The sequence below is a fragment of the Perissodus microlepis genome, chromosome 23 (genome assembly GCF_051167445.1).
Source record: "Perissodus microlepis isolate ML-2025 ecotype Zambia chromosome 23, ASM5116744v1, whole genome shotgun sequence".
Lineage (NCBI taxonomy): Eukaryota > Metazoa > Chordata > Actinopteri > Cichliformes > Cichlidae > Perissodus > Perissodus microlepis.
Window position 1 is genome coordinate 1,294,993 of NC_140482.1, and position 24,765 is coordinate 1,319,757.

At 42.3% G+C, this 24,765-nt stretch overlaps 3 protein-coding genes across 8 annotated transcripts in view; all 3 read right to left on the minus strand.

The window, feature by feature from the left end:
• Positions 1-292: 292 nt before the first annotated feature.
• On the minus strand, positions 293-2,855 carry LOC146360639 (thymosin beta-12). Its single transcript, XM_084921246.1, has 3 exons — positions 2,736-2,855; positions 1,357-1,469; positions 293-1,259 (listed from the first exon to the last, which is right to left on the minus strand). The coding sequence occupies exons 2-3, from the start codon at positions 1,454-1,456 to the stop codon at positions 1,228-1,230; spliced, it is 132 nt and encodes a 43-aa protein (XP_084777372.1). The 5' UTR covers positions 1,457-1,469; positions 2,736-2,855; the 3' UTR covers positions 293-1,227.
• Positions 2,856-5,175: 2,320 nt separating this feature from the next.
• On the minus strand, positions 5,176-17,002 carry LOC146360640 (ribose-phosphate pyrophosphokinase 2-like). The gene is made up of 7 exons (XM_084921236.1): positions 16,693-17,002; positions 13,410-13,593; positions 11,247-11,345; positions 10,810-10,934; positions 7,846-8,019; positions 7,603-7,762; positions 5,176-6,224 (listed from the first exon to the last, which is right to left on the minus strand). Exons 1-7 carry the CDS (start codon positions 16,812-16,814, stop codon positions 6,132-6,134), a joined length of 957 nt encoding a protein of 318 aa, XP_084777362.1. The 5' UTR covers positions 16,815-17,002; the 3' UTR covers positions 5,176-6,131.
• Positions 17,003-23,172: 6,170 nt separating this feature from the next.
• The window catches only part of LOC146360641 (histone deacetylase 4-like), an 80,837-nt gene continuing 79,244 nt past the window's right edge, over positions 23,173-24,765 (minus strand). For all 6 annotated transcript variants that reach the window (XM_084921228.1, XM_084921230.1, XM_084921227.1 and 3 more), the window contains one exon: positions 23,173-23,794. In XM_084921228.1, coding sequence (XP_084777354.1) covers positions 23,752-23,794 — 43 coding nt within the window. In that variant the 3' untranslated portion in view covers positions 23,173-23,751. The remainder of the gene's footprint in view (positions 23,795-24,765) is intronic.

Consider the following 24,765-nt stretch of genomic DNA (forward strand, 5'->3'; position numbering starts at 1 on the left):
TACACAACATTTAAAAACAAAAAAACCCTCATCTCCTGTGCTGGTAAATCCCTGCCGTGGAAGACATTTAAGCCTTTCAATGGTGCCTCATCCGTTAAGTAAGCCTATAGGATGGTAAGAGTGAGGTAGTGTGGAAAGTAGGTTAGACTAAGACTTGAACTGTAAGCTGGAGCCAATTTAAATTCCTGCTAATTGTACCTTCAAGTGTGAGGATTGTGATAGAGCATGCAGCAGAGGGGGTGGGGGACTGGGACATTTAAATGTGCAGATAAACACTCTCGCAGGACACCTCTTTAGTAACAAATTTTTTTATTACAACATTTCACTGCTTTTTTTTCTTTCCATTTCTGGTAATGGTTTGTGGCAGAGTAACATGACTGCTGGGAATATACAAAACTCCAAAAGAATTTCGCTCTACGGTTCAAAGCAAACACATGGAATCGATTGGCAGAATCATTTTTTTTCCTTTTCTCTCATTTGAAACAATTCAGAGACAACACAAAAGCCATCCTGAATCACTCCACAAAACAAACAAAAAAGGGCCAAAGCACGTTACATTTTCACCGCATCTCCCAGAATCTAGATGGCATCCGTTACACTTTCTTAAATCCTTGTGTACATACAAAAGAAAAAAAAGAAAACACTGAAACAACAGTATCAGTTTCTTTTTCCAGGTTGTGGGGAGGGGGGGGTACATTTTGGCCAGCGTACAGACGAAGTTGTGCATTTCCGAAAATTAGAAAAACAACAAAAACAAAACCAAAAAAAGCTTGACGCCTCAGCTTTGGCGCAAAAGCAGCCACACAGAAAGTTGGGTGGTGGTTGGTGGGTCGCAGGCCACGCCCCATCCCTCAGGCCTCTCACTCTCGCCCTCTTGACACTGCACGTCGATCTTGGTGGTCAAGGCGGTGTTAAAAAGAGAGACGTGCACATTCACGGACCATCTTCTGCAGTCCCCTCCCTTCCCTCTCTGCCTCAGAGAAATCTTCCTCATCTCTTCCCTGACGGAAGGACGAGCATGACGGTGGTTAAAGGTGACAGTAGTAAAGGGGTGGGGGTCGGGGTGGGCGCTCTGGCGAAGGCATCATCCATCCACAGGCTGTGCAGCTTGGTTATCGTTTCATAATTTCGGTTACAGAGTTATACAGCTAAAAAGAAGTGACTGAAAACAAGGCAATGCAGGAGGAGGGGTGAGGGGTGTACAGTGCATGACGGGAGGTGGGGGCTTCACGACGTCGCTTGCTTCTCCTGTTCGATGGCTGTGAAGGAGAGGAGAGAGGAAAGAAGGAGGGGTAAGGAATGATACGAAAAGAATCGTGCAAAAAAGAGGAATCCAGAAGAAACGAGGACACCAACTTTCTTTTGTAGGCAGGGGATTCTTCTCCTGCGTCTCTGTCTTCTTCAGCTTGGACTTGTCGAACTTCTCCACCTCTGCAAGGTCGGGCTTGTCGCTCATTGTTGCAGTTAGTCTGAGAAAAGATGGAAGGAACAACCAGGGAGATGATTAATATTATTCCTCCCGCCTCACCACGCAAAGTTGTGCAACAAAAAACAAAACACTAAATATACACGGCACATCAAATCTGACATGTCAATGACTTTTATTTTATTTCTGGAAAGGGCAGAAAGCACCGAGCATGTGGACCGAGCTGACATTTTTAATCAGTCGAAGGGCGTTGCCTAAAAATCTCAGCCACCAGAAATCGACGGCTCGAGATGAAGTTGACTGCGCAACCGCAGACTACTTTTTCCCTCGAATGTGCCGCCGATGAGTCCGCCTTCTTTTGTTCGCCTGCGGCTCAGCCCTGCCTGATTTGACTGCCTGCCATCCATCCCGTTACCCAACACGCGCACACAAAAAGTGCACACACACAACCCCGGGATGTTGCACACAGGGAGGGGGGAAGACAATGAAGCCCGTCCAAGGCGTTCAGCGCGCATTTACATAACAATAGGAGTTCCCATGCTGGGCACAGCGAGGAGAAATATGAGGGAGAGAAGAAAAAAGGGGGGGGGAGCCAACTTGTGCGCATTATTTAAAATATGACGCTGAGTGAATAAAAACTGTAAAATGTTGGAAAATATGGATTTATGAGCGTCCACTAGCATGGAAACTGCGCACAACATCCGCAAAATTCACTTGTTACGTACTTCTCCCTTTGGTGCGCAATCTTCAAGGAACCACCGCCCTGATTGGCGTTCAGCTGCTTCACCCAGCTCGTTAAAAAAAATTTTTTTTTTTTAAACCTCCACCCTAAACATTTGCTCGAACAAACCCACGAGGGAAAATATCTAAATGCGTGGTTTTATGAAGGGAACCAGGTGGGTGCAGGGCTCCCTCTCTGACTCTCTCTCTCCCTCACACACACACACAGACAGACACACACACACACACACAGAGCAACAAAGGAAAAGGGCTGATATGCTTGAGACAAAGACGCTGCACACACGCCCACCCTGCTGTCACATTTACACTCTGATGGGAGCTTAGAAAAACCTGCAACCCTCTTAACTCAAGGACAGAAAGAAAAGAGGGAAAAATCTAATCATCTTCTGTCTCCTTTTTCTTTCTTTTTTTGCTGTGGCATCACTTTTGGCACAACATCCACTCCACTGCGCATTTACCCGCATCGACTCCGACAGTCTCAGCTCTCCCAGCTGCACACGGTGAAGCACAAAGAGGCTGATCACAAAAAAGAAAAGCAGCATGAGATGCCGAGCAGCTGTTTACTCACCGATGTGTCGGCTGATGTCTGGAAAGGTTGTGCTCGGCGCGCTGTTGCAGCAGTAGTGGCGCGTCTTTGCGCAAGCGTTAGATATACTCAGAAATATGCTAATGACATCTGACATCACCGCTCCCCCAGACCGTCCTCCGTTGCCCCCTGCTGGAGGAAAGCTCTGAATGCTCCATCCCCACACACACACACACACACACACACACACACACACACCACCACCACCTCTTGAAGTAAGCTCTTAGTATTATTATTATTACGTGACAGATGAAAGGAATGGAAAGATGTGGATTTCTGCTTTTTGTGTCTGTGTTTTTACTGTGAAATCCCCACTGAGCTGAATGGTACACTCCACTCCTCTAGTTTCATAACATGATGCCACTGCACTGAGTGCAACATCAGCACGCTCTGACTGAGTCGCTCTTTTGCGTTCGCTCAGTGTGATCTGGAAATCGCTCTCTGAAGGCCTGACCTGTGGAAAATTGTTAAAAAACTGCGTCCTTCCTGATATGACTTCCACGTGCCACTGACTGCACTTTCATGCGTGCTGGGCTCCACCTGGTGGCAGCTTCATTTGAGCTGTGCGTCTCCCTCTTTTTGCATTTCCATTGTGATTAATTTGTAGATTAAATTGGATTCAAGAGGAGTTTCTCCAAAGGATCTGCCTTTAAGTGGGAAATCCAACCATACGCTAGGGAGTTCTATACTAAATTGTGACCTTTGACCTCCCCAGAGACTCCCTGGACGTCTTTATCAAGACTCTGATTAAACTGCAGAAATACATTTCCTCCACAGAGGGCATATTCAGAGGCTTTGATTAGGAAGTCAGGCCTCTCTGAAGGGTCATCAGACATGCCTCCTCCCTATCCTGTCACCCCACCTCTCATTACGACCTCCTTCAATACATCCATGGATCTTCTCTGTGGTCTTCTTCTTTTCCTCCCACCTCACAAGCAAGAGCTTTGATACTGAAAGCTCTCTGTTTAGGCAGACTGCAGTAAAAACTCTGTGTTAAGAACAATGTATGTAAGTGCATTTGCCAAAAATGCAGCCTTTAAACTTTCTTCAATCACCTAGCAACAATTCAGCTTTTCTGCGTGCATTCACATAGTCGGGCTGTAAACGGGGTCTCGCACAGGACTCTGCGAGTACTGACTGCAGCCCGCAGAGGTTAAGTCCAGATATGATAGGATCCTAATTCGGGAACAGTTAAAGGTGTGACCTCCTTTTAGACAGAAACAAGTCAAAGGGCCTCTGAGATAAAGATAAGACAGAGATTATTTATTTTTTTATCTTTCTAAGTAAGAGGTTCCGTGCTTTAACATGAACTGTGTATTTGTGCAGGTTTACAAGTACTGTTCAATTGTTCTTTAACTCAAATATGTAATCAGCCAATCACATGGCAGCAACTCACCTCATTTATTTATGTAGACACATCAAGACCTGCTGAAGGTCAAACTGAGAATCAGAATGGGGAAGGAAGGTGATTTAAGTGTTTCACAAACTGCTGATCTACTGAGATTTTCCCACACAGCCACCAGAATGGTGTGAAAGAGAGAATCTCCAGTGAGCGGCAGTTCTCTGGGAGAAAACGTCTTGTTGACGCCAGAGGTGAGAGGAGAAAGGCCAGACTGCTTTGAGATGACAGGAAGGCAACAATAACTCAAATAATTTCACAGCTGAGGTATGCAGAAGAGCGTCTGAGTGTAAAATGCATTGAACCTTGATACAGATGTGCTACAGCAGCAGAAGACCACACTGCGAGTCACTCCTGTCTAACAACAGCAACCTAAAGCTACAGTTCATACAGGTCCACCAAAGTTGGATATTAGAAGACTAGAAAACGTTGCCTGGTCTGATGAGTCTTGATTTCTGCTGTAATATTCAGAAGGTAGAATCAGAACAGCTCCCTCTCCTGGTGGTGTAACGGTGTGGGGGATATTTCCTTGGCACACTTTGAGCCCCTCGAGCATCGTTTAAACCGAACAACCTGCCTGAGTGTGTTTGCTGACCACGTCCATTCATCTTCTCACGGTTTCTTCCAGCAGGATTATGCACAATAACCCTCAAACTGGAGTTCACTGGACTCAAACGGCCTCCACAGTCACCACCAGTCTCAGTTCGGTAAACTGGAACAGGAGGGTGTGCAGCCAACAAATCTACAGCAACTGTGTGATGCTGTCATGTGAATATGAATCAAAATCTTTGAGTGTTTCCAGCACCTTACAAGACAGTTAAAGCAGCTCTGGAAGCAAAAAAGGGGGTCCAACCAACTACTAAGGTGTACCTAACAAAGTGTCAGATGAGTGTATATTCCACCCAAAACTTGTCAGTTGAGAACATTTTAACCCCCATCTTACCACTTTTACAATGTTGCTGCTCATGTTTTTCTTTAGTGCCACTAAACAGGAGCGCAGAGATGATGAGAGCGTCGGTAAGCCAATGTCAAAAGCTTTATTGTCAAAGTGTTACACAGAGATATATATATGTATATATAAAAAGAGAAGAAATCACATTTTTAATGCCAACTTTTCAATCCACCTGCAGGCAAATGTGACCCATTACAGCTGATTCACCTTTAAAAAAAAAAAACAAAAACAAATTACGGCTGAAATCTACACTAGAACAAAGCTTTATGCTCCATTTCTCATCGTGACCTCTTGTATTCTCATATTCGTAGTTAAATCTCCTTTTAGTGCGATTCTCAGGAAGGAAGGCTGCCCTAACATCGTGCAGCTGAACCAGGCAAAGAAACGAGGAACTAAAACAAAGTGTTCGAGCTCTCTGACTCGACTGTGTGCCCGTGGTCACGTCGGTACAGTTACGCTCGCCATGCAGCTTTTAAACTACGCTCAGGAATACGGCGCTAAGCTTAAACTACCAGAATCAAAGTGTTAAAGAGTTTGGCTACAACTAGAAAACTTTCAGCAGCTCTGAAAAAGCAAACACTTCAGTGACAGCAGGGGACGGGGATACATTTTCATGTTTTATTACTTTGTGAAGCATAATGGGCCATAAATATCGCTGACCCATGACACAGTGGAATGCTTAATTTAAAGTGAGGTACAAATAATACACGGTGTTACATAATGGACCCTTTGGTTAAAGTGGAGGCCAATGAGTGTTGGGCTCAAGGTTAGCAATACTGAAACTGAGAGGGGGGGGGGAGGCACAAAAAACTAAAAAAGCTCATAAATACAAAGTTGGTCTTCGGAGGAGGAAGTGATATTTCACTCTGTCTGCTGGGTGAGATGTAAAGGGCAATGTGTGGGCGTGACCTTTAAACAGTCACATGGGCTTTTGGCTGAAACCCATCAGGCCTCTTTTGTTTTCAGCCTTAACTGGAGGAGGTGTGCCCGAAAGCGTTGGCCCCGTGGCCTGACGAGCTCCTGTTCTCTACAAGGGTACGTGGCTGAAGAGGTAGGACACTGACTCGCCGTTGTGGGTTCTCCTGATGGCCTCCGCCAGGATCATGGAGATGTCGATGACCTGCAGGAAATAACGAGTTTGTAACATGAGATAGAAAGTAGCACAAATCACATCTGCTGCATACCTCCTCCAGCCTTGCTCTTCTTCTTCTTTTTTTTGTTGCACAGCTGCACGACAGCCGTGGCTGGCCACCCTGTTTCTACAACTGTTTGTGTATAAAACCCTTTTGTTTAACACATTTTAACAATGCTCTGGCCAGTGTTCGTCTAGTGAGCACAGGCTGACAGATCACCGTTTACCCCAACATGCTGGGTGTGAAGCACTCACAACAATTTACTCTGGAGGAGGCTGTAAAGTTTCCTGAAAGGAGCCTGATACGAGTCGATGACTCACTGATGACAGCGATGCTGAGGGGAGTTGTTGAGCATTTCCAGACCTTTGCAGTCGGTAAGCGTTGCTGTTTTTGCCGCTGTTAGGGAAACTTTCTTTGAAGTGGCTCTAACGTCGTCAGACTCGGACACTTGGTGAACGATCTCTCACACGTGAGAGTAGTTAAACTGTTTCAGAGGGAAAGTGTGACGTTCAGGAAATTCGAGCCTAATGTTAGCCAACATTATGCTAGCTTATAACCAGCTGTTTGTTGTTGTTGGTTAGCCAGCTCTTGTCAGCCATCTAGAGACAGAAGAGTCGCATGTCTGATATGCAGACAACAAGTAATTTTCAACAACACTGGTAATAAACAAGCACGTTTCCATGTGTCAGAGCCCTGAGTTCAGCTCAGAGAGGAGGCTTGGAGAGAGCAGTGGAGGAGGAGAAAGACATAGTAAGAAAGAGATGATGAAAATATGTAGAATAGTCATAAGTAAGAAAGAAAGAAAAATTAAAACTAACTTAACATCCATTTTTGTAAAGCTACACTTTGGTGTTTGAATTCTCAGGAATCTGGAAGTTTCTAACAGAATTAAAGAAAACTGACTTACAACAGCAACATTTCCCTGAAGGACAGAAACTGCAGACAAACAAAAGCTCAACCTGATGCCAAGTGTTTGCCTCAGCAGCTTTATCACATCAAACTGTCAGCTAAGAACCAGGCCTGTAAAGCTGAACAGGTCATACCACTGGATGTCACTGTTGTATCCATTATGATCTTACAGTGTGGTTCTACTCAAAAGCTGAGCATTTGTAACCACAGCAGAACTACATGAGGGAGTTTGAGGGAGTTTTACACCTAATTAGCCAAATGTAGTTCCTGGAAATCCAAACAGGATCCACACTATCCACCGCTGAAGGTCTGGACACCTTTAGCACTGCCAAAGTGGTAAACTGGTAGAATAAGCTGCTGCACTGCTGTAGCCAGTGGCGATCCCAACCAACCGAACATCAGTCGGTTGAGTTCTGTGCACCATCTCAATCTAAAGACAGCAGGTGTTGTGTATACCTGTATTTTCGGGCAGGCCTTCATCTTCTCCTCCTGCGGGATGGTGTTGGTCACCACCACAGCCTCGAACGGGGCGCTGTTGATGCGAGATATGGCCGGACCTGAGAATATGCCGTGCGTGAGGATGGCGTAGACCTTCACAGCTCCAGCATCGATTAGCCTAAAAGTGGAACAATTACCAAAAAAAGTCACATTTTTACACATAAAACGAGCCAAAGACAAAACCATCTAAGTGACACTGACTTGTCGGCAGCGTGGCAGATGGTGCCGCAGGTGTCGGCCATGTCGTCCACCAGGATGGCCACGCGGTCCTTGACGTCACCGACCAGCACCATGCGGTCCACCTCGTTGGCCTTCTTCCTCTCTTTGTGGATGAGAGCGAAGTCCACATTCAGACGGTCCGCGATGGACGTCACGCTGAGCGGAGGACAGGAAAGAGGAGGGATATGCACAGACTCAACCCTTAATTGCTTCTCAAACAAGTCGACTACAAAGCTGTGACTGAAATCCCCGCAGTGCGCCCTTGTTTCTCTAGAGGATGACATCAAATAACTTCCAAAATGGCAAGCAGTTGGCAAACTAAGCAGATGATAATCACCGAGGTTCTGCTGATCTCTCCTAATGTCACTGTGAAAAGACTCAGAGTTAAAGCTTTAATCAGCACTCGATATGCACATCAGCCATCTGCAGCACCAGCAGACCCTGAAGTACGTTCACTTTCCCCTACATTAAACATTGAAATATATTTTCCCACATCATAGATCTACACTCAATACAAACGAATGGCCAAACAGATGGGGGGTGGGGGTGGGGGTCAGTGCATCTTTGGCAGTCTGTGTGTTCCTGATATGACCAGGTGCACGGCCACTTTCAGGACCTTTGATGCGGTCGGAGTCACATCCCTCAGAGTTTTGTCTTAACCACCACAGCACCATGCTACCTCCATCATGCTTTACCAGTCATGCACCAATCAGATGATACTGGGCAGCAGAGATGGGCAGTAACGCGTTACTGTAATCCGATTACTTTTTTCAAGTAACGAGTAACGTAAGGGATTACTATTGCAAAAACGGTAATTAGATTACCGTTACTTTCCCGTAGGAACGCTGCGTTACTGCGTTACTAAAACCGTGATTTTTTTGCGAGAATGTCTCATGACAGTGACGTAAGCGAGTGCGACGTTCGTGACAACAGCTGTGTGCAGATCCACAATGGATCATATATCGAGTGCGGGAGAGAGTATGAGCTGCAGCGTTTAAAGCGTGGAAGTACTGACCTTACTTTGAGTTTGATTCCATAAAAAGTGACAAAAACATTAGTGTCCGTTGTGCTTGGGAAGAAAACTTCTTTTCACAGCGAAAAAAACCCTAAACAAGCACCGAGTAGCTACGACGTAATGGGAAACTCACAGAGAAACTCGCGGATTCTTCCACTGACCGCCGCGGCTCACCTGCACCAGGGTAAACCTCCGCCTACCCTGCTCCTGCTATACAGGTGAAAATAGAGCAACAGGACCGCTGAGTCTTTGACTTTATTTATTTTCTGCTGTGTTTTACTTGCATCTATTTGAAAGACTGAGTGTAAACACAAAAAAAATAAATAAAAATTATGTGCTGGAATGTGCAGAAAATAGGTTTAAATATTAAACTAATTTCTTCCAGTCAGTGAATGTTGCATATAATTACATTTTTGCTTGATGCATAAAGTTAAAAGATTAAAACGAATAAAACAAGTTTTAAAAAGAGACTTTTCCATTTGATTACATTTTGTATGATGGATTATGCAGAAAAAGTAGAATTGGGCTGACAGATCTATCGCTTTATCACCTATTCAGGTTGTACATCGTGTTTTAAAAAGTAACTGAGTAATTAATTACTTTTGAAAATAAGTAATCAGTAAAGTAACGGGATTACTTTTTGGGGGAAGTAATCAGTAATTAGTTACTGATTACTTTTTTCAAAAGTAACTTGACCAACACTGCTGGGCAGGTGATAAAAATATAATGTGACACATAAGAGCCTTTTGTCTGTTTTTTATTGCCTCTGTTCCACCAGCATAGACCCAACCGACTCCATTTCAGTTGTTTTCCATTAGTACCACTTCAATGTGGGTGGAGTTGTTATAGCAACGTGGCCCGGATGTCCTGTGATGTCATTTTATGTGACACAAACACAACAATGGGGCACATCGAGGTGGTGGTACACCTGCTGCTAAACAGATGGTAAACATCTGCACCTTGTCATTGGACCGTGGCGTTGGTTAGTGTGGAATAATTTTCCTCGTCCAATCGGTGGCCTGCAGTCTGCTGACGTCACATTTTAAATGCTACCACCTAATGGGAAACCCTAAAAACAGAGATGAGCCAAGTCAAGCAGCTGCTGGTGGAAAAGAAGCTTTTTTACGAAGGAGAAGCTCCTGTCCAGGTTTTATGGCCTTTGCTGTTTGGCCAGCTGCCCATACTCCCCTTCAGGAACCTTCCATGAGGCATCATTTTTTTGTACTGATCCCATAACGTGTGCTCAACACACTCCTGCCTGAGCTCTGTGGGTCATTCCTTCAAGCTCATGATGTGGTTTTTGCTCACAGTCACTATCAGCACTGAGGATTTACAGACACGTCGTTGCTAAGGGTGAGCAACACAGCCCCAAAATGACATCACAACACTCATACAGAAAAAAGAAATACTGAACTGTGTTTTATCTGCACAGTAACACAACTGCAGTGACATAGCATAAAATGAGCCTGCACAAGACAGTCTCACACTAGAATTGAAACTGAAAACATTTTTCTACCTGGGATCTTCGTGTTGGGTCGAGCGCTTTAAGGAGTTGCTTAAAGCCCTCCTTTACCATCACATCAGTAATTTTCATCCACAGAACGAGGGAAAGGACATGCAACGCATTGCTATATCGCTGATAACGCAATATAATAATACAATTGCGTACAGTCAGATATGGCACAGCCTTGCACGTCACGCTCTTGCGCACCCAAAGCTGGACTCCAGTCATGATCCAGAAACCTCTCAAAGACGCTTAGGAGACACAGGCATGATGGGACATGAAGTTTGAATTTGAAGACGGCACAAATAAATAAAAACAGTGGTCATAGTTCACTGCATACAGTCCGTCTGCAGCTTATTAGCATTTCACATCATGCAGAGATACGCGGTGCTCCTTATCCCCGCTATCTCGTATCGCTGCGGCTTACCGTTTGGCTCCTCCTGCATCTGGAGACACGATGATACAGTTCTTCCACTCAGGAATGTGTTCTTTGATCCACTGCAGGACGGCGGGCTCAGCGTACAGGTTGTCCACAGCAATGTCGAAGAAGCCCTTAAAAACAAAACCGGACCAGAGTAAAACGACAATTAGCTCTTTATGTATGCAAACAGAACACGTGTAGCACAAATAGAACCGGATCAAAACATACATTCACCTTCAAATCACTCTGTTAAGAAACTGTTGCTGTGAAACTGGCAGCTTCATATGAAGCTACCAGCAGTATTAGGTCCATCTACAAGCACCTGTGCAGCCGTGTGTGAGACTTAGAGGTGCTAACAGGCAGATTTGATGGTCTTTATGTGGCGATTTCTCAGTCTTTACGTCAAGTTTGGCAGTAAGAGGTGGAAACACTGGTGCACCAACCTGGATCTGTGACGCGTGGAGGTCCATGGTGATGATGTGGTCCGCACCAGCCACCGACAACATGTTAGCCACCAGTTTGGCTGATATGGGTGCTCGGCTCTGAGAAAGCATTGAGACACAGTCGTTCGAGGTAAGTATAAACGGGTAAATACGCCGAAAGGACTTTTTTCCCTCCTTTATGGTGACCATACTGTTTGTATAATCATTTTATGTTGACTCGCAGCACCTTTGAACATTTGTGCGGATGTTAAGCAGCCTTTCAGCCAGCCGGCTTTCCTTTTCACACATTTTATTTACAAAAATGAAACTAAAGCTATAAAAGCTCCAGCAACCTAAATAAAACCCCTCCCTTGTTTTGCTACAAAGTTCAAAGTTTGTGTGTTGTAATTGTCAGCTGCTGAAGCAGAGGCACATGTAGACGGCTCTGTCTTTGTCAGAGTCCTTGCTTTGGGGGTCACTCCAGCAATGTAGGTCTGGCTGCCGCTCGGGGCCTGTGCCGTTTAGCTGGTGCGTCTACTCGAGAGACGCCAGGAGACGTGCGCGTCAGGGCTTGTTGACAGAACACTCGAATACGTGTTCATGACGGTGGAGCGGCGCTTATGCCGGGGATTAGACTAAATGGGGAGCTTGGATATTCATGATGGCTAGATGCTCACTGCATCAGGATAAAGTGAGCAGCTGTGAGTGGAGTCTGAAGTATGTGAGATAAAAAGATTTTAGCTGTCAGGAGGACGTTCATTATTCACCTGAAACACATTACAGCTCTGTAGAAAGTTAGAGTTGTTTTCTCCATCCATCTATTTTCTTCCACTTATTTATTGTGGAGGTGGGCGGCCTCAGAGATCCAGCTTTTTCAGCCTTGATCAAATTTAATTTAAAAAAAAAATCTAGCACAAAATGAGCTTGTTGTTCAGAATGAATATGGTAAATATGGTTATTATATCCTGTAGTGCAAAAGTCTAGAGCCACACCTCATGTCTTTATAGTTTGCTGGGGAAATGGTGCAGATTTGTTGACGCTTGTGCAAACAGAACAGAAATACAACATATAGGACAAAAACAGAGTTTGCACAATTCTAATGAGCTTGAAAGTCAATATTTACCTTTGTATTTCAACACAGCCTGAACTCAAGGCCGGCTGTTTTGTCATATCTTTGAGTAGTATGTGGACTGATGCCCCCCATCACTGCTGCCACTGATTTTCAGTCCAGTTCTTGTGTAATCTGACACACATCAGCCTTTTCTCCTGTTTCCCTTCTTTAAGAAGGGTAACCTGACAGCCACCAACAGATGCACTATGTTGGACAATATATGTACTATAAATCCCAGCGACAGCTTGGCTGTTTGTGTTGTGAAATATGAACCGGGTTAAGTTTGTATTGCATTTCCAAACGAACAGAATCTGGCAGGAAGCCTGAAATCGGCACGTTTTTAAAGTAGAATCTTTATCTGGTGTAAACAAGGATGAGGTAAGACAAAGTGTTCACAGAGCTTTGACCCTCACATGCTACGATGAGACTTTATTAAATAAGTGGAGCTCGGCGCACACGCAGGCAGAGTGAAGGTGGAAAACAAGAAGGAGTCAGAGGACAGGACACTAATTCGCTGGATCAGAACCTCTGCAGGTGCTAATTAGTTGAAAACCGCGTCCATCTCGCTGCTTCGTACAGACGTGATTTTCCACACTGATCACACTAACAACCGTGGCAACACAAGATAATGATTTACAAGATCAGCAGCTTGAGCCGGTTTCTGACACGTCAGTCTGACTGCAAACCAACGCCGCTGCTGACCTTGAGGGATTTCTTATTAAAACGTCACTGCGATTAAGTTAATGCGTCAACCTGCCAGAGGGGAAACAGAAACGTTCTCCGAGGACCTGTTTGGTCTCGTTCTTGAGATTTTGAAATCTGCATTTTAACGTCTCCTACAAAGACAGATTTTCACTCATTGTGTGTTTACTCCACTCGAGCCGGCGCCCACAGGACCATTTATATTTGTATAAGCTCACAGCTGCACTGCAGCCTGTGAATAAATGCCAATTTACAGGATTAAAGTCATATAAATATATATGTAGCTCGCAGGAACAACCAGAGATGACGTTTGTACTTTTTGGTTCTGAGCACTTTCTGGTGTTAGGGTTTAAGAGTGGTGAGGCGTTTACCTTGTCCTTCTTGTCCTGTCGGGCGTAAGGGAAGCAGGGGATGACGGCAGTGACACGGGATGACGAGGCGATCTTGCAGGCGTTTATCATGATTAGCAGTTCCATTAGGTTGTCGTTAATTTCCCCACAGCCGCTCTGAATGATGTACACATCTTCACCACGCACACTTTCCCCAATTTCCACACTGTATAACAAAAATGTAGGCAAAAGAATATATTTTACACCCCAGACTAGAGCTAGGACTGAAACCAAGCAGCCACACAGACACGTGACCCTGTGATCTTTGAGTAAAACGACCAAAGAAACCCACAAGACTGAAGAGACAGCGCAGCCAATGAGACATTTGACAGAACGACCAAAACCACTTGTAAACAGACAATTCAACCAATGTGGTACAAGACCACAGAGACACAACAAAAGCCACAAAGACTTTAAATGACCACAAAAGAGAGAGAGATGACAAACAATCTTTAGAGTTTCTAAAGATGCAGAATGTATCCTCAAAATTACCAAAGAGACTCAAAGCAACCAAAAAAGTCAAATACAGTCAAAAAGATTCAAAGTCACCAAAAACAGACTCAAAATGACACAAAAAGGAAAAAAAACGCATAAAGAAAACCCACAGGGTAAAAACACTTCCAAAGAGATACAAGTCAGAGGCACAAGACCACAAAGAGAAACTAAACAACTCTAAAAAGCCACAAAGAGACTTTAAAAGACTCTAGAGACAGAATATAGCTTCAAAACAACCCCCAAAAATCCCCAAAAGGCCAAAGAAGATGCAAAATTACCAGAGACATAAACTGAGCACAAAGACAGAAAAATAACTTTGGTGTCTTGTTGCTTAAATCCAGGTAAAAGAAAACCTCAAGGATGGATCAGCCAAAACAACAACAACAAAAAAAGCACTCGACCACTTTATATTATAAATCTATTTGATATTAAAACTACAGTGTTCTGTGATGCTCATAAAATCCCCAACAATACATTTATATTGAGTGTTTGCCCACTCAGCTGACACTCACACAAACTGCACTATGGGACACTGCAGGTTTTAGTGTTAAAGGCCAAGTTTGGGCTGAGTCTCTCTGCTCAGGTCGAACATGTGAAGCTGACACTGTGTGTGTGTGTGAGACATTCCTCTGTGGGAGATGAAGTCCCGTCAACCTCAGTCATGTGATCACTGCACGCACAGCTATGCAGAGGGAGAATCACACTGCCACAAAAGCTGCAGTTTTTTTAAATGGTGGCATGTTTACACGTCCTTTTGTGCAGCCAGCTGTCCAAAACTCAAACATATTAAGTGTGATGAAGTGACGGCAGCCACTACTCTGTTTATATAAAAAGCTAATGTAATCCAATTACTGATCTACTGTATTGTTCAGGTGTCACCATCTGCAGCTTCATCTGTAACCGCACCAACAGGTCAGCGTATTGAAATCATTTCATTAAACCTGATCTGACCTGGATTCAATGCCAGATTTCTTTTAAGGGACGGGTGATGTTAAGAGGTAATCTCATACTTACCCAAATATTGATTAGACAAACAGTTAATAGAACTTAATTACATCAGCAGAGGCTGTGCAAACACTGATACTGTATATCGCTCCTATGTCTGCAAAGTTAGTCCACTAATAGCCTCAAATTCTCCCTTTATTCTCCATGTCTGGGTCTTTCAACTCCATCAGCTTGAGCTGAGTAACAGTAGAGTATTTTCCCCAGCCTGATCATCAAGGAAAAAAGAGCACAAATAAAAAGTCTCCATGCCGTTTTATTCCCAGGGATTTACACTCTTGTTTTTGTCACAAAGTGAAGTCTTAGTCGGAAGATTTGAGAAGAGCTGCCATCGCCTCCCTTTATTGTGAGAGGATGAGAAAATAATCTTTGTTTTGTGTCGCACAAACAGCTGCGTTCCCAGGAGAGCAAACACGCCGCAGATAATCGAGAGTTTTCCCTGGATTTTTTTGTTTTTTAAAAGCTGTGAATGGAAAAAGGATCCAGACACCTTTAAGAGAGACTGCAGATGACCAAACAACAGATGCAGTCGAGTGCACGGGTTCATCACACAAGGAAATCATCTCTGAGTAACCCCCTCAGCAATGAAATGGTCACTGCAGCCCCCCCCCCCCCCAAAAAAAAATCAAGACACTACATTTGTCGTGTTACTCCATCCAAAAGAAGCCCATGCAACTCCATATGTGCTGAATTTGAAGCTGCTGGGGACTGAGAGCTCGGGGTCAGCACAAGCATGCAAACAGGCACACATGAAACCAAAAGGTCATCATCCCGCAGAAGAGTTCAGACAGGCTGCACACATTCAAGTCCACAAGCAGTAAAAGTAATAAAAGCCCTGTGGAAAGTTGAAAGTTATTAAACAAGGGTAGACGCATGCGTGTGGGCACTGGATAAACTAATGGTGAGCTCGGTATTGTGGATATAAACTCTAATTAAGCACATGTGACACAACCAGTGGACAGTTAACTAACTTCCCTCATACACAGAGGCACTGCTGACACAGAAACACAATCTGTGCTCTTATTTAACATGTAATGTATCTCTGTGGCTGCTGTGGACTTTTTAAATGTATGCTAATGCCTTCAGATGCCTTTACAAGCGTTTAGCCATATTTCGGTCTATGAAGTTAGCAAGCTAACTCAAGAGTGTGTTAAAATGACAGCAGGGTAAACCAGCATCCATTATCGGACGTAGTTGACCCCCGCACACCAGCGCACTTTAACCAAGACAACGACGAGCGAGGCTTGAATCAGTTATACCGTAATAACCATAATTTAACTTAAATTATTTAACAGCAGTAACAGCCTATTCCCTTCTCAAAAGTAGCGTCTTCCTAGCTAACAGAAAATCCCTTTAAATGTCTACAAAGTCGAGTTTTATAAGACACGAGCTCGTTGTGGAGTTTGCGACGCAGATACAAAATACGGCATTAAGAAAGTGTTACGTGACGCTGGTTTACACCTGTTGTTTTGAACGCACGCAAGACAGGCGAACAAAGCATTTTAAGTAATTAAACAAGTCCTCAATGATAAGGATAGCGCAGGTGTCCGATAAAGGACGCCCCAACTTTAGCAAGCTAACCTGCTATGTTTACATGTGGTTAGCTAGTCACGTGTAGACGTGAATAGTAAACTATTGTTAGCCAGAAGCTAACCCTCCCACATGGGGGACACCGAGCCAAAGCACTGAGGGCAAAAAGAGAAGACAAACCCGTTACGTGTTAATGTCAAGATAACTAGCATAGTCTTCAAATCCCAAATATACTCACCATGTCTCCTGGTTGCTGAATTTCTTCGTTATCACTTTCCCCAGCTCCAGTCCCAGCCGATCCGCCACTTTCTGGGACAGGTCGTGGTGGGAGCTCCCGCTAAAAAGCACGATGTTAGGCATGTCCAAAAACCTGCAGCTGCTTGTTCGAGAAAAAGAAAAATGAAGAAAGGTATAAAAGACACGAGGTGTCCCCGCTTTAAGGGTGCTTGGGGGGGAAGAAATGAAGCTTAAGGTTGGAGAGTGAGCATCGCACCGCTGCTGCACTGCTGGGACCGTCGGCGGAGAGGAAATACGAGCTCAGCGTTTGCACGGTGAGGGGAAGTGCCTGCCCCTCATTGGACGGCAGAGCTGTCCACTTATAAATGAAGAGCGTTATCTCAAGACTGTTTGACATCATCTTTCAAATCGATCTTTTTATTGACTTACACCGTTCCAGGTTACCCCATATCTTCTCAGATTTCACCGTGTAGCATGTGACTTTGTTACCTTATAGACTAACTTTTTAATATATTGATACTATAATCAGAATCAACATTTTATTGCACAACAAATATATATGCTTTCCCATTTAGTGCATATTAAGCAATCTTAAACTTTTATTCTATTTAAAAAAAAAAAAAAAAAAAATATATATATATATATATATATATATATATATATATATATATAATATATATACCCTCATTTCCATTTGTTTGTCGAGAGCATCGTAGTGTAAAATGCCCCAGCTTTTATGCTGTTATAATGTGCCAAACTAATTGTTAAATATTCTTATGAATTAATAACTACACAGCTATTATTCATTCCAAGAGAAACAAGCTTTCCTTTTTAAATTCGCTGTTAATTATTAATACACGAAAGCCTTTCCTCATACTATTCTCATTAAGGCTCAATCCATCTAAAATCCTCACATTTTTCCCAACATTTTCCACTCGATGAGCCCAGATTTACCCAAATATAGTGTGGTTCAACGTTTGAACAAACATAATAATTGCTGTGAAATTGTAGTTTTATATATGAAATACTTTTCTAGATTATTTATTTTGAAAAAATGTCCATCCAACTACTTTAGCTTTCTTTTTTCTTTTTTTTTGACTTTAAAATCTGAGCCAATGTTTGAAAACGACACTGACGTCAGAAACTATTAAAGATAAAAGCCTGAAATTCTCACTGGTGCTTGTGGGATCTGTAACGTGGGACAGATACGTTGAAAAATAGCTGAGTATGAAATATTTTTAAACATTCAAGCTGTCCTGTAAAGTCACACCTATTAACACATACCAATAAAAATTAAAATAAAAAACTTAGCATTGCAAAAAAAAAAAAAAAGACTAGTGATAATTTTGAATGGTATATTGTTGCAATTCACAAGTATGCAAAATGAAGCATATAGAATATTTTTAAGAAAATATTTTATCTCAAAAATTTTTATCACAAAAGTGAATAAAGTTATATTTTCACTCAACTTTAATGCTGGATTGAGCAAATATGACAACCCTTACCAGAAACACAAAAATATCAGTATATAGTTTAATCCAAATAGAACAGAAGTCAGGAAATGGTAACTATTTTAATAAATAATATTGTTAAATGTTTGCATATTCATATTCAGTTTTGAGAGCTACTCTACCTACTATTGTTAGACTTACACTGCCCTGGAGGAATCCAATATTTAATGTAAAGTTTTTAAACAATAGTAAAAGCTATTAAAAGTCAACAAGTGCAAATAAAAAAAATATTGTACATAAAAGTAAATATGTCAAAATCGATCTATCAGCAGTGATTAGATCGATCTGAACTTTGCAGTATTAAAGTTTTAGGCAAACCAGAGATGGTGGAGCAGAAACCGCATGATGATTTGAGACAACGGATTAGCTTTTATTCCTGTGACCCCGTACGTCATTTTGCTTCTAAGCTGTATACAGAAATGCAATCAGATGAATGCCAGATTTCTTATTTATCAGCGTTTTTGATTTTTCAAACTTTGACGTTTAAATCATGTTCTAGACTAAATGTTTAAATGTTTGACCACAGCTGATAGTGACTGCTTGGCCTTTGCCCAAATGCAGCCTGCACACTTGTGACACTGGGTTTTGTAATTCGATTTACTACTCAGAGAGAAGTCATCTGAGACTTTATGCCTCTCGTGGTGCTCTTTCTTGCCGTCACGTGGTGGCCAGCTAATTTTTCAGCTCAAGAAAAAGCATGACTCCACTGTCTGCTCTGCAGATACCCTGAAACCAATACTACCGATTATTTTGGATTGATTTGCACTATCACAGACTCTGAGTAATCATTTCAGTTATGTGATCAAAGAACATCATCAGCTAGAACGTGACCAGACACCAATGATTGTATTGATTAGGTCCAGAATCCTGGTCACTGATGTCAAAACCTCACGAGGTAGCAACAAGTTACCCCAATGCTGTCAATGATGACAAACCAATAACACGACTGGAGCCGCTCGTATTTTTCAGAAATATATTTTATAGATGATGTCAGAGATGAAATGTCCAAAGCGTAGGTCCCAAAGAAAGATAACATTTTTCATCAATAGAGACAAACAACAAACAAAAAATAACTTTTTAAATCCATTTACATGTAAACCAAGAATTGCTCTTGAGCCACAGTGGTTATATATGTATAGAACTGGCCGAGGTGGGTGTGACAATCAAACGACGATGCCCTTTTTTCCCCCCAAACCTTTTTCTCAACTGATTTCTCCAGTGCCCGTTTAGAAATCTTTGAAAGAGGAACATTCTTTGGGAGCGTCTTTTTAAGGTCTGAATGTAGCAGAGGTTTGGCAGAGCACGTTTCTCTTAAACACAGTTCATACAAGTCGTAAGTGCTTGAAATCACTTATCCAATAAGAATGATATTAAATGTTTCTCAGTGGAGTCATTTGGACAAAGTCTTTTGAATTGTTTGCCCACCAGAGAGGAAGAAAAAAACATCCCCCCTGGTGCTCTTGGGAGTTGCCAAGGGAGGTTTTTTTTGTTTGTTTGTTTTTTTAAATATATAAGTCCTCCAGTGTTCTTCTTCTATTGTGCAAATACACTTTTTGTTACACAGACAGGCAGGCATGCTGACTCACAAACCATGCAAAGAGTTAAAGTTTGGCGCGAGCAGACAGCAAAAAAAAGAAATAGTAGTAGTAAAAAATCTACAACTTAAGCAAGTAACAAGTGGAATGTTTGGTTAGACATGAAAAATATCAACTTAATCGCAAATCTTACAAGTTTAGAAAATTATATCAACTCAAATTTAGACATTTCTTTCCTCTGGCCTGTACTACTGCTCATCCACGGCTATTATTCTGCTGTAAGTGGACCAGTTTTGGTTATAGACAGCTGGGCCTTCTCTGGCTAGAGTTGGCCTGATATGGGATTTTTAAGACAGATACCAATATTTGTCTTTTTTTTTTTAAAAAAAAAAAGTATATATTTTGAGATATCGGCTGATATTTTTTTCCTGTCAAAAAACCAAAAGAAATTTCCCTAAAATTTGTTAAGTGTACTTATTTACTTGTTTAAGCTCTGCCCGACTGTGCTGGGATTAGAAAACTCAGCCTTTTCTGGCCATATCCTGACTTATAAAGGATTTTTAAGACTGATACCAACATTTGGTGATCTGAAAATCCGATATTGTGATATACTGGCCAATATACGTTTTTCTTTTGGACAAACAAAAAGATTTACCCTAATTTTTATTTTTTTTTATTTTTTCAATTGGGCTTAAAAAAAAAAAAATGGGACTCACCTCGTGATGCTCAAAGACATAAAAGATATTTTAAAAACTCAGCAACAACGTGTCCTCCAAAAATCAAACATCTTCATGTATAATTTATGTATAATTTATTTATTTCTACTGACTAGATCCGCTAGCCAAAAGAAGTATGCAGATAGTATTAAAGCTCATATTAGGTTCATTCAGTGTCAGGACAGCCACTGAACATGAAATCAGCTAAAAAGAAGTTGTTGTTGTCGACTTTTGATTGTGAAATCCTGTCAATCCTGTCATATTTGCAACAGTAAAGTGTTAACACCCGTGGAACGTAAGCCCCTGTTTATTAGTTTTAACCATTTCCTAAACTGTAACATCAAAAACCTCAAAAAGTTGCCATTTTATATAGAAATGGGTCAGAACAGAAACTCAGATCTCCCGAGTCTCCACTGACAAAAATAGCGAGGGCAAAAATACATCCGCATTACCCTCCGCAATATGGCATCTAAGTCTAATCACAGTTAGATGGTGGATATATTTTGGTGGAAAGAAAATAGCTTCTACATGTAGCTCCTCACAGCAAGATTTGTGGATATTTTTGTATAAGTGGGTCATCTTTTTTCCTCTTTTTGAGCACCACAAGGAAACTTCTTTTTAGTCCCATTATATTCAAAAGCCACAGGAATGTCTACAGCTGATATCATCAACAATGGGCAACTCGCACCAGAGCAATCCGACTGGATAAATCACTACAGGCCAGAGGAAAAACACGCTCATTTGATTTGGGGGATGAAAAGTCCCTTTAAAAATAAACATGACAGTCGTCTTTAATCAGGTGTTTAACAAAGCAGTTGACAGATGGGGGCTCATTCAAATGTATTCGATCTACTCTTCGTGTCAGGTCAGTTCAAAGCAGGAAAAAGGAAGAAGGAAACACCGACGTCACGGACATGATAGTGCCACACATGCTTAGAGAAGGACTTTAAAATGATTGGCTGATGTTTTCCATCCCGAGCTGCTTTAAAAACAAAAAGAAAGAAATCCTTTCGTTGACATAGGTGTCCCCTTCTTTTCTTTTCCCACCACAGAAAACTCAGCTAGCTACATAAGGTGGCCTCTAAACGTTGTTTTGTTTGTTTTTTGGGTGTTATCACAGTTGAAAGGTAAGCGCATGTCGCACATGCACCAGAGGAAATGTTAGGCAACAAAGTGATCAAATGTCTGGACTCTGTAGGTGTTTAAAAAGTCAACCGCGGTGCCGCGTAGTGACCACTGGAAAACAGTGCAGTCGATGACGAGTTAAATATGCTGCTTTTTCAAAGTTCATGGAGTAACATCTTACACCATACTGCTTTTCTTTTTTTTTTGCTCACAATATCATAGCTGTCATTAGTTTAGAGTACATTTATAAATTTTTCCATATACAAATCTCCTATAAACAGTACATGTTATAAATACATCATTGATGAAAATGCAGAAAGGCTTCAGGGAGCCGTAGAAAGAAAGAAAGAAAGTTTCTCCTTAGTTTTGATAAATACAAGAAAGAAAGAACAATAGTACTAAAGACGTGAATGGCAGCCCTATAACTATTCAGAAAACGGATAAAAACACAGAACAAAATCTATGGATGAAAAAGTTAGAAAAATAATTTTATACAGTAAAAAGTAAAAAAAAAAAAAAAAAAAAAAAAAAAAAAAAAAAGGAGTGGACACGCTTACCAAACACACTTCTGACGTTGCAGAATTGACAAGTTGATGTGAAAATCATACATGTAAAATACAAACAAAGACAATACTCGATTACTGCCTCTCAAAATATATTCAATTCAATATACATGGCTGATGTTTAGCTCACAATAGTAACCAAGGTAGTTGCCAACCGGCAAAGCATGGGATCGGCACACACACCTGATCTGTGAAGGAGTAAATCAGTAAACATTGAACTGGGTATTGGGCGCCTTGTCTTAAAGGGCCAATACGTGAAATGTTTGTCGGCTTGCCATCTAAGTGGAGTTAAGTGCTGCTGTAAATCCAAACTCATGCTTTGGCTTTCTCTTGCTTGGCTTTCTCTTTTGGATAACATTCAAAATATCTTGCAGGTAAAAAGAAACAAACAAAAAAAACATGTCTGGCCTCTCTGCTCAAATGCATGCGTTTTACAAAGCGACGACTTCGATTAAAGGGAAGCTACATTAAAGGCTAAACCTTTTCGCAAGTTTTTCTAATTCCTTCTTTGAAGGTCTCCGTGTTTGCACCTTTAATTTTTTTTCTCTACTGAAGCTGGCAACTACCTTTACAAAGCGCTTTCCTTTCTTTCTTTTTTACAGAAAAATAGATCCATCCAAAAAAAAACAAAAAAAGTAAAGTAACTCTTCAAGAGAGGCCGTGAGAGACATAAATGCTGTCTTCGTCACGTTCCAAGTAAACATGCTGAAAGATTGTTTGCTATATTTTTCATCATTCTCCCCCCCCCCACAAGAAAGGACTTGAAACTCTCCTCCGTGTCCCGCACCCTTGGGCCGATTCCTCGGCGAGAAAAATCTTAAGGCAATCTTTTCCTGAACAATCGTGAAATCCAGCGGACCCTCACCAAGGCACTCCTCTAACTCGTCAACCTTCGACAACAGGCTGGTCTGGCGAGGCGACGGAGTCTCACCGTTAAAATCTTTGTAAAAGCCTACTCAAACTTCGGCCCAACCAAAGTCCACAGTGAACACATTTAGTAAAATTATCTTCTCGGTTGCCATGATGCCCCCCACCCCATTTCTTTAGGGAGGGAAAATAGTCAAGAAAAAAAGAAAACAAATCCCCGAGCTTGCCTCTTGACAGCTGGGGACGTCTGCTGTCCCCGGTGTCCGTACTGGATGTGGTCAGAGGGCAGCCGCGTAAAGCACCGTATTTTTCTGCACAGAAGTGTCATCGCACCTTTCGGTGACGAGATCTGATCTCGCTCTGCCTTCTCCACCCTCCCGATCGCTCCGCTCCAAATACGCTCGCCCGCTGCCGTGATCACTTGATCAGCCGCCGAGGGCTAACATGGGGGTGCGAAGACTGACAGATAAAACGTCTCTGAGCGAGCGCTTGCCGGTATGTTTAAATAAGTTTTTTCCAGTTCAGTCCTCCTCTGTCTTCTGATTGGCTCCCTACTCTTGAGGCTGAGCCCACCCCCTCTCCCTCGTTTTTTTGGCCGAGGGGCCGCCAATCAAGGTGACTGACGTGGTGAGTGGGGTTATTGGGGACTAAATGAAGGGATCAGTCGAGACTCTTTGCTGCTCAAAGAGGCGTTCTCCGGAGAGGTCAATGGTAACGCGGTGACACCCTGACGTTTTCGTCCACTACAGCGGCTCCTCCTCTTCCATGGGCTCCTCCTCAGACCTGCTGAGGAGATATAACACAGAAATATTAATACTAGACCTCAAGCTGTCATTAACAAAATGCATCCTCAACTTTACCAGCACCATCGAGGACTGAAAGAATGGGAATCCAGTGTGGAAAGATAAAACTGCAATTCTTCTAGCGGCCACTTGGGGCTTGCTCCAAAAGTGAGTCAATCCCCATTGACTCTCATGTTAAAATGCCTCTACAACTCTCTAAAGCAGAAAAAAACATGTTGGCAGCTGATAACAAAAACAGTTTTGGTCTCGATAGCTTATTTGCTATTTCATGACACCTACACAGAGGGTCTTTTTTTTATTGATATAGAGGCATTTAAAGGTTTTTAAGACTAAAGGCCATGACACACCAAGCACATTGCAAACTGTCCCCCCAACTCCCTCAAAAAAACCCACGAAATTCCAAATGTTTGGATGCAAATTTGTTGTGTAACGTATGTACACACACTGACATTCGTCCTCATAGATTGCACTGTGAAAAAGAACTGACTCAACATCAAGCAACGATGAGCTGGTCCTGATGTTTTACAGTTAAAGTTGTATCACGATCGCTTTCACGTGTATTTCATGATGTCAGTGAAGCAGTTTGAACTCAGAGAGCCAGTTGACCCAAAACAATGTCCAACTGTGCGTCTGATAGTTAATATTGATTGATATTAAATAGTATTAGTATTCCTACTACTATTATTAAAATAGTATTATTTTACTATTTCCATATGATTGTATATTCAGTACGAGTGCGTTTTGAGCTGATTATGTGTTTGGTGTGTACGGCTACATTAAAAATAGGCCATAAACTTTACACATCTGGTGTGTAAAGGCCTTTAAAGTTTGCATGATTGCTCGCGTCTCTGACTGACCTGAAGTGGTCGATGTGGCGGCTGTTTGCTGCTTGGTATGTCAGCTAATTTAACTTTGTAAACTGGACCTCTGGACTGTGTTTGTGCCTTTTGGATC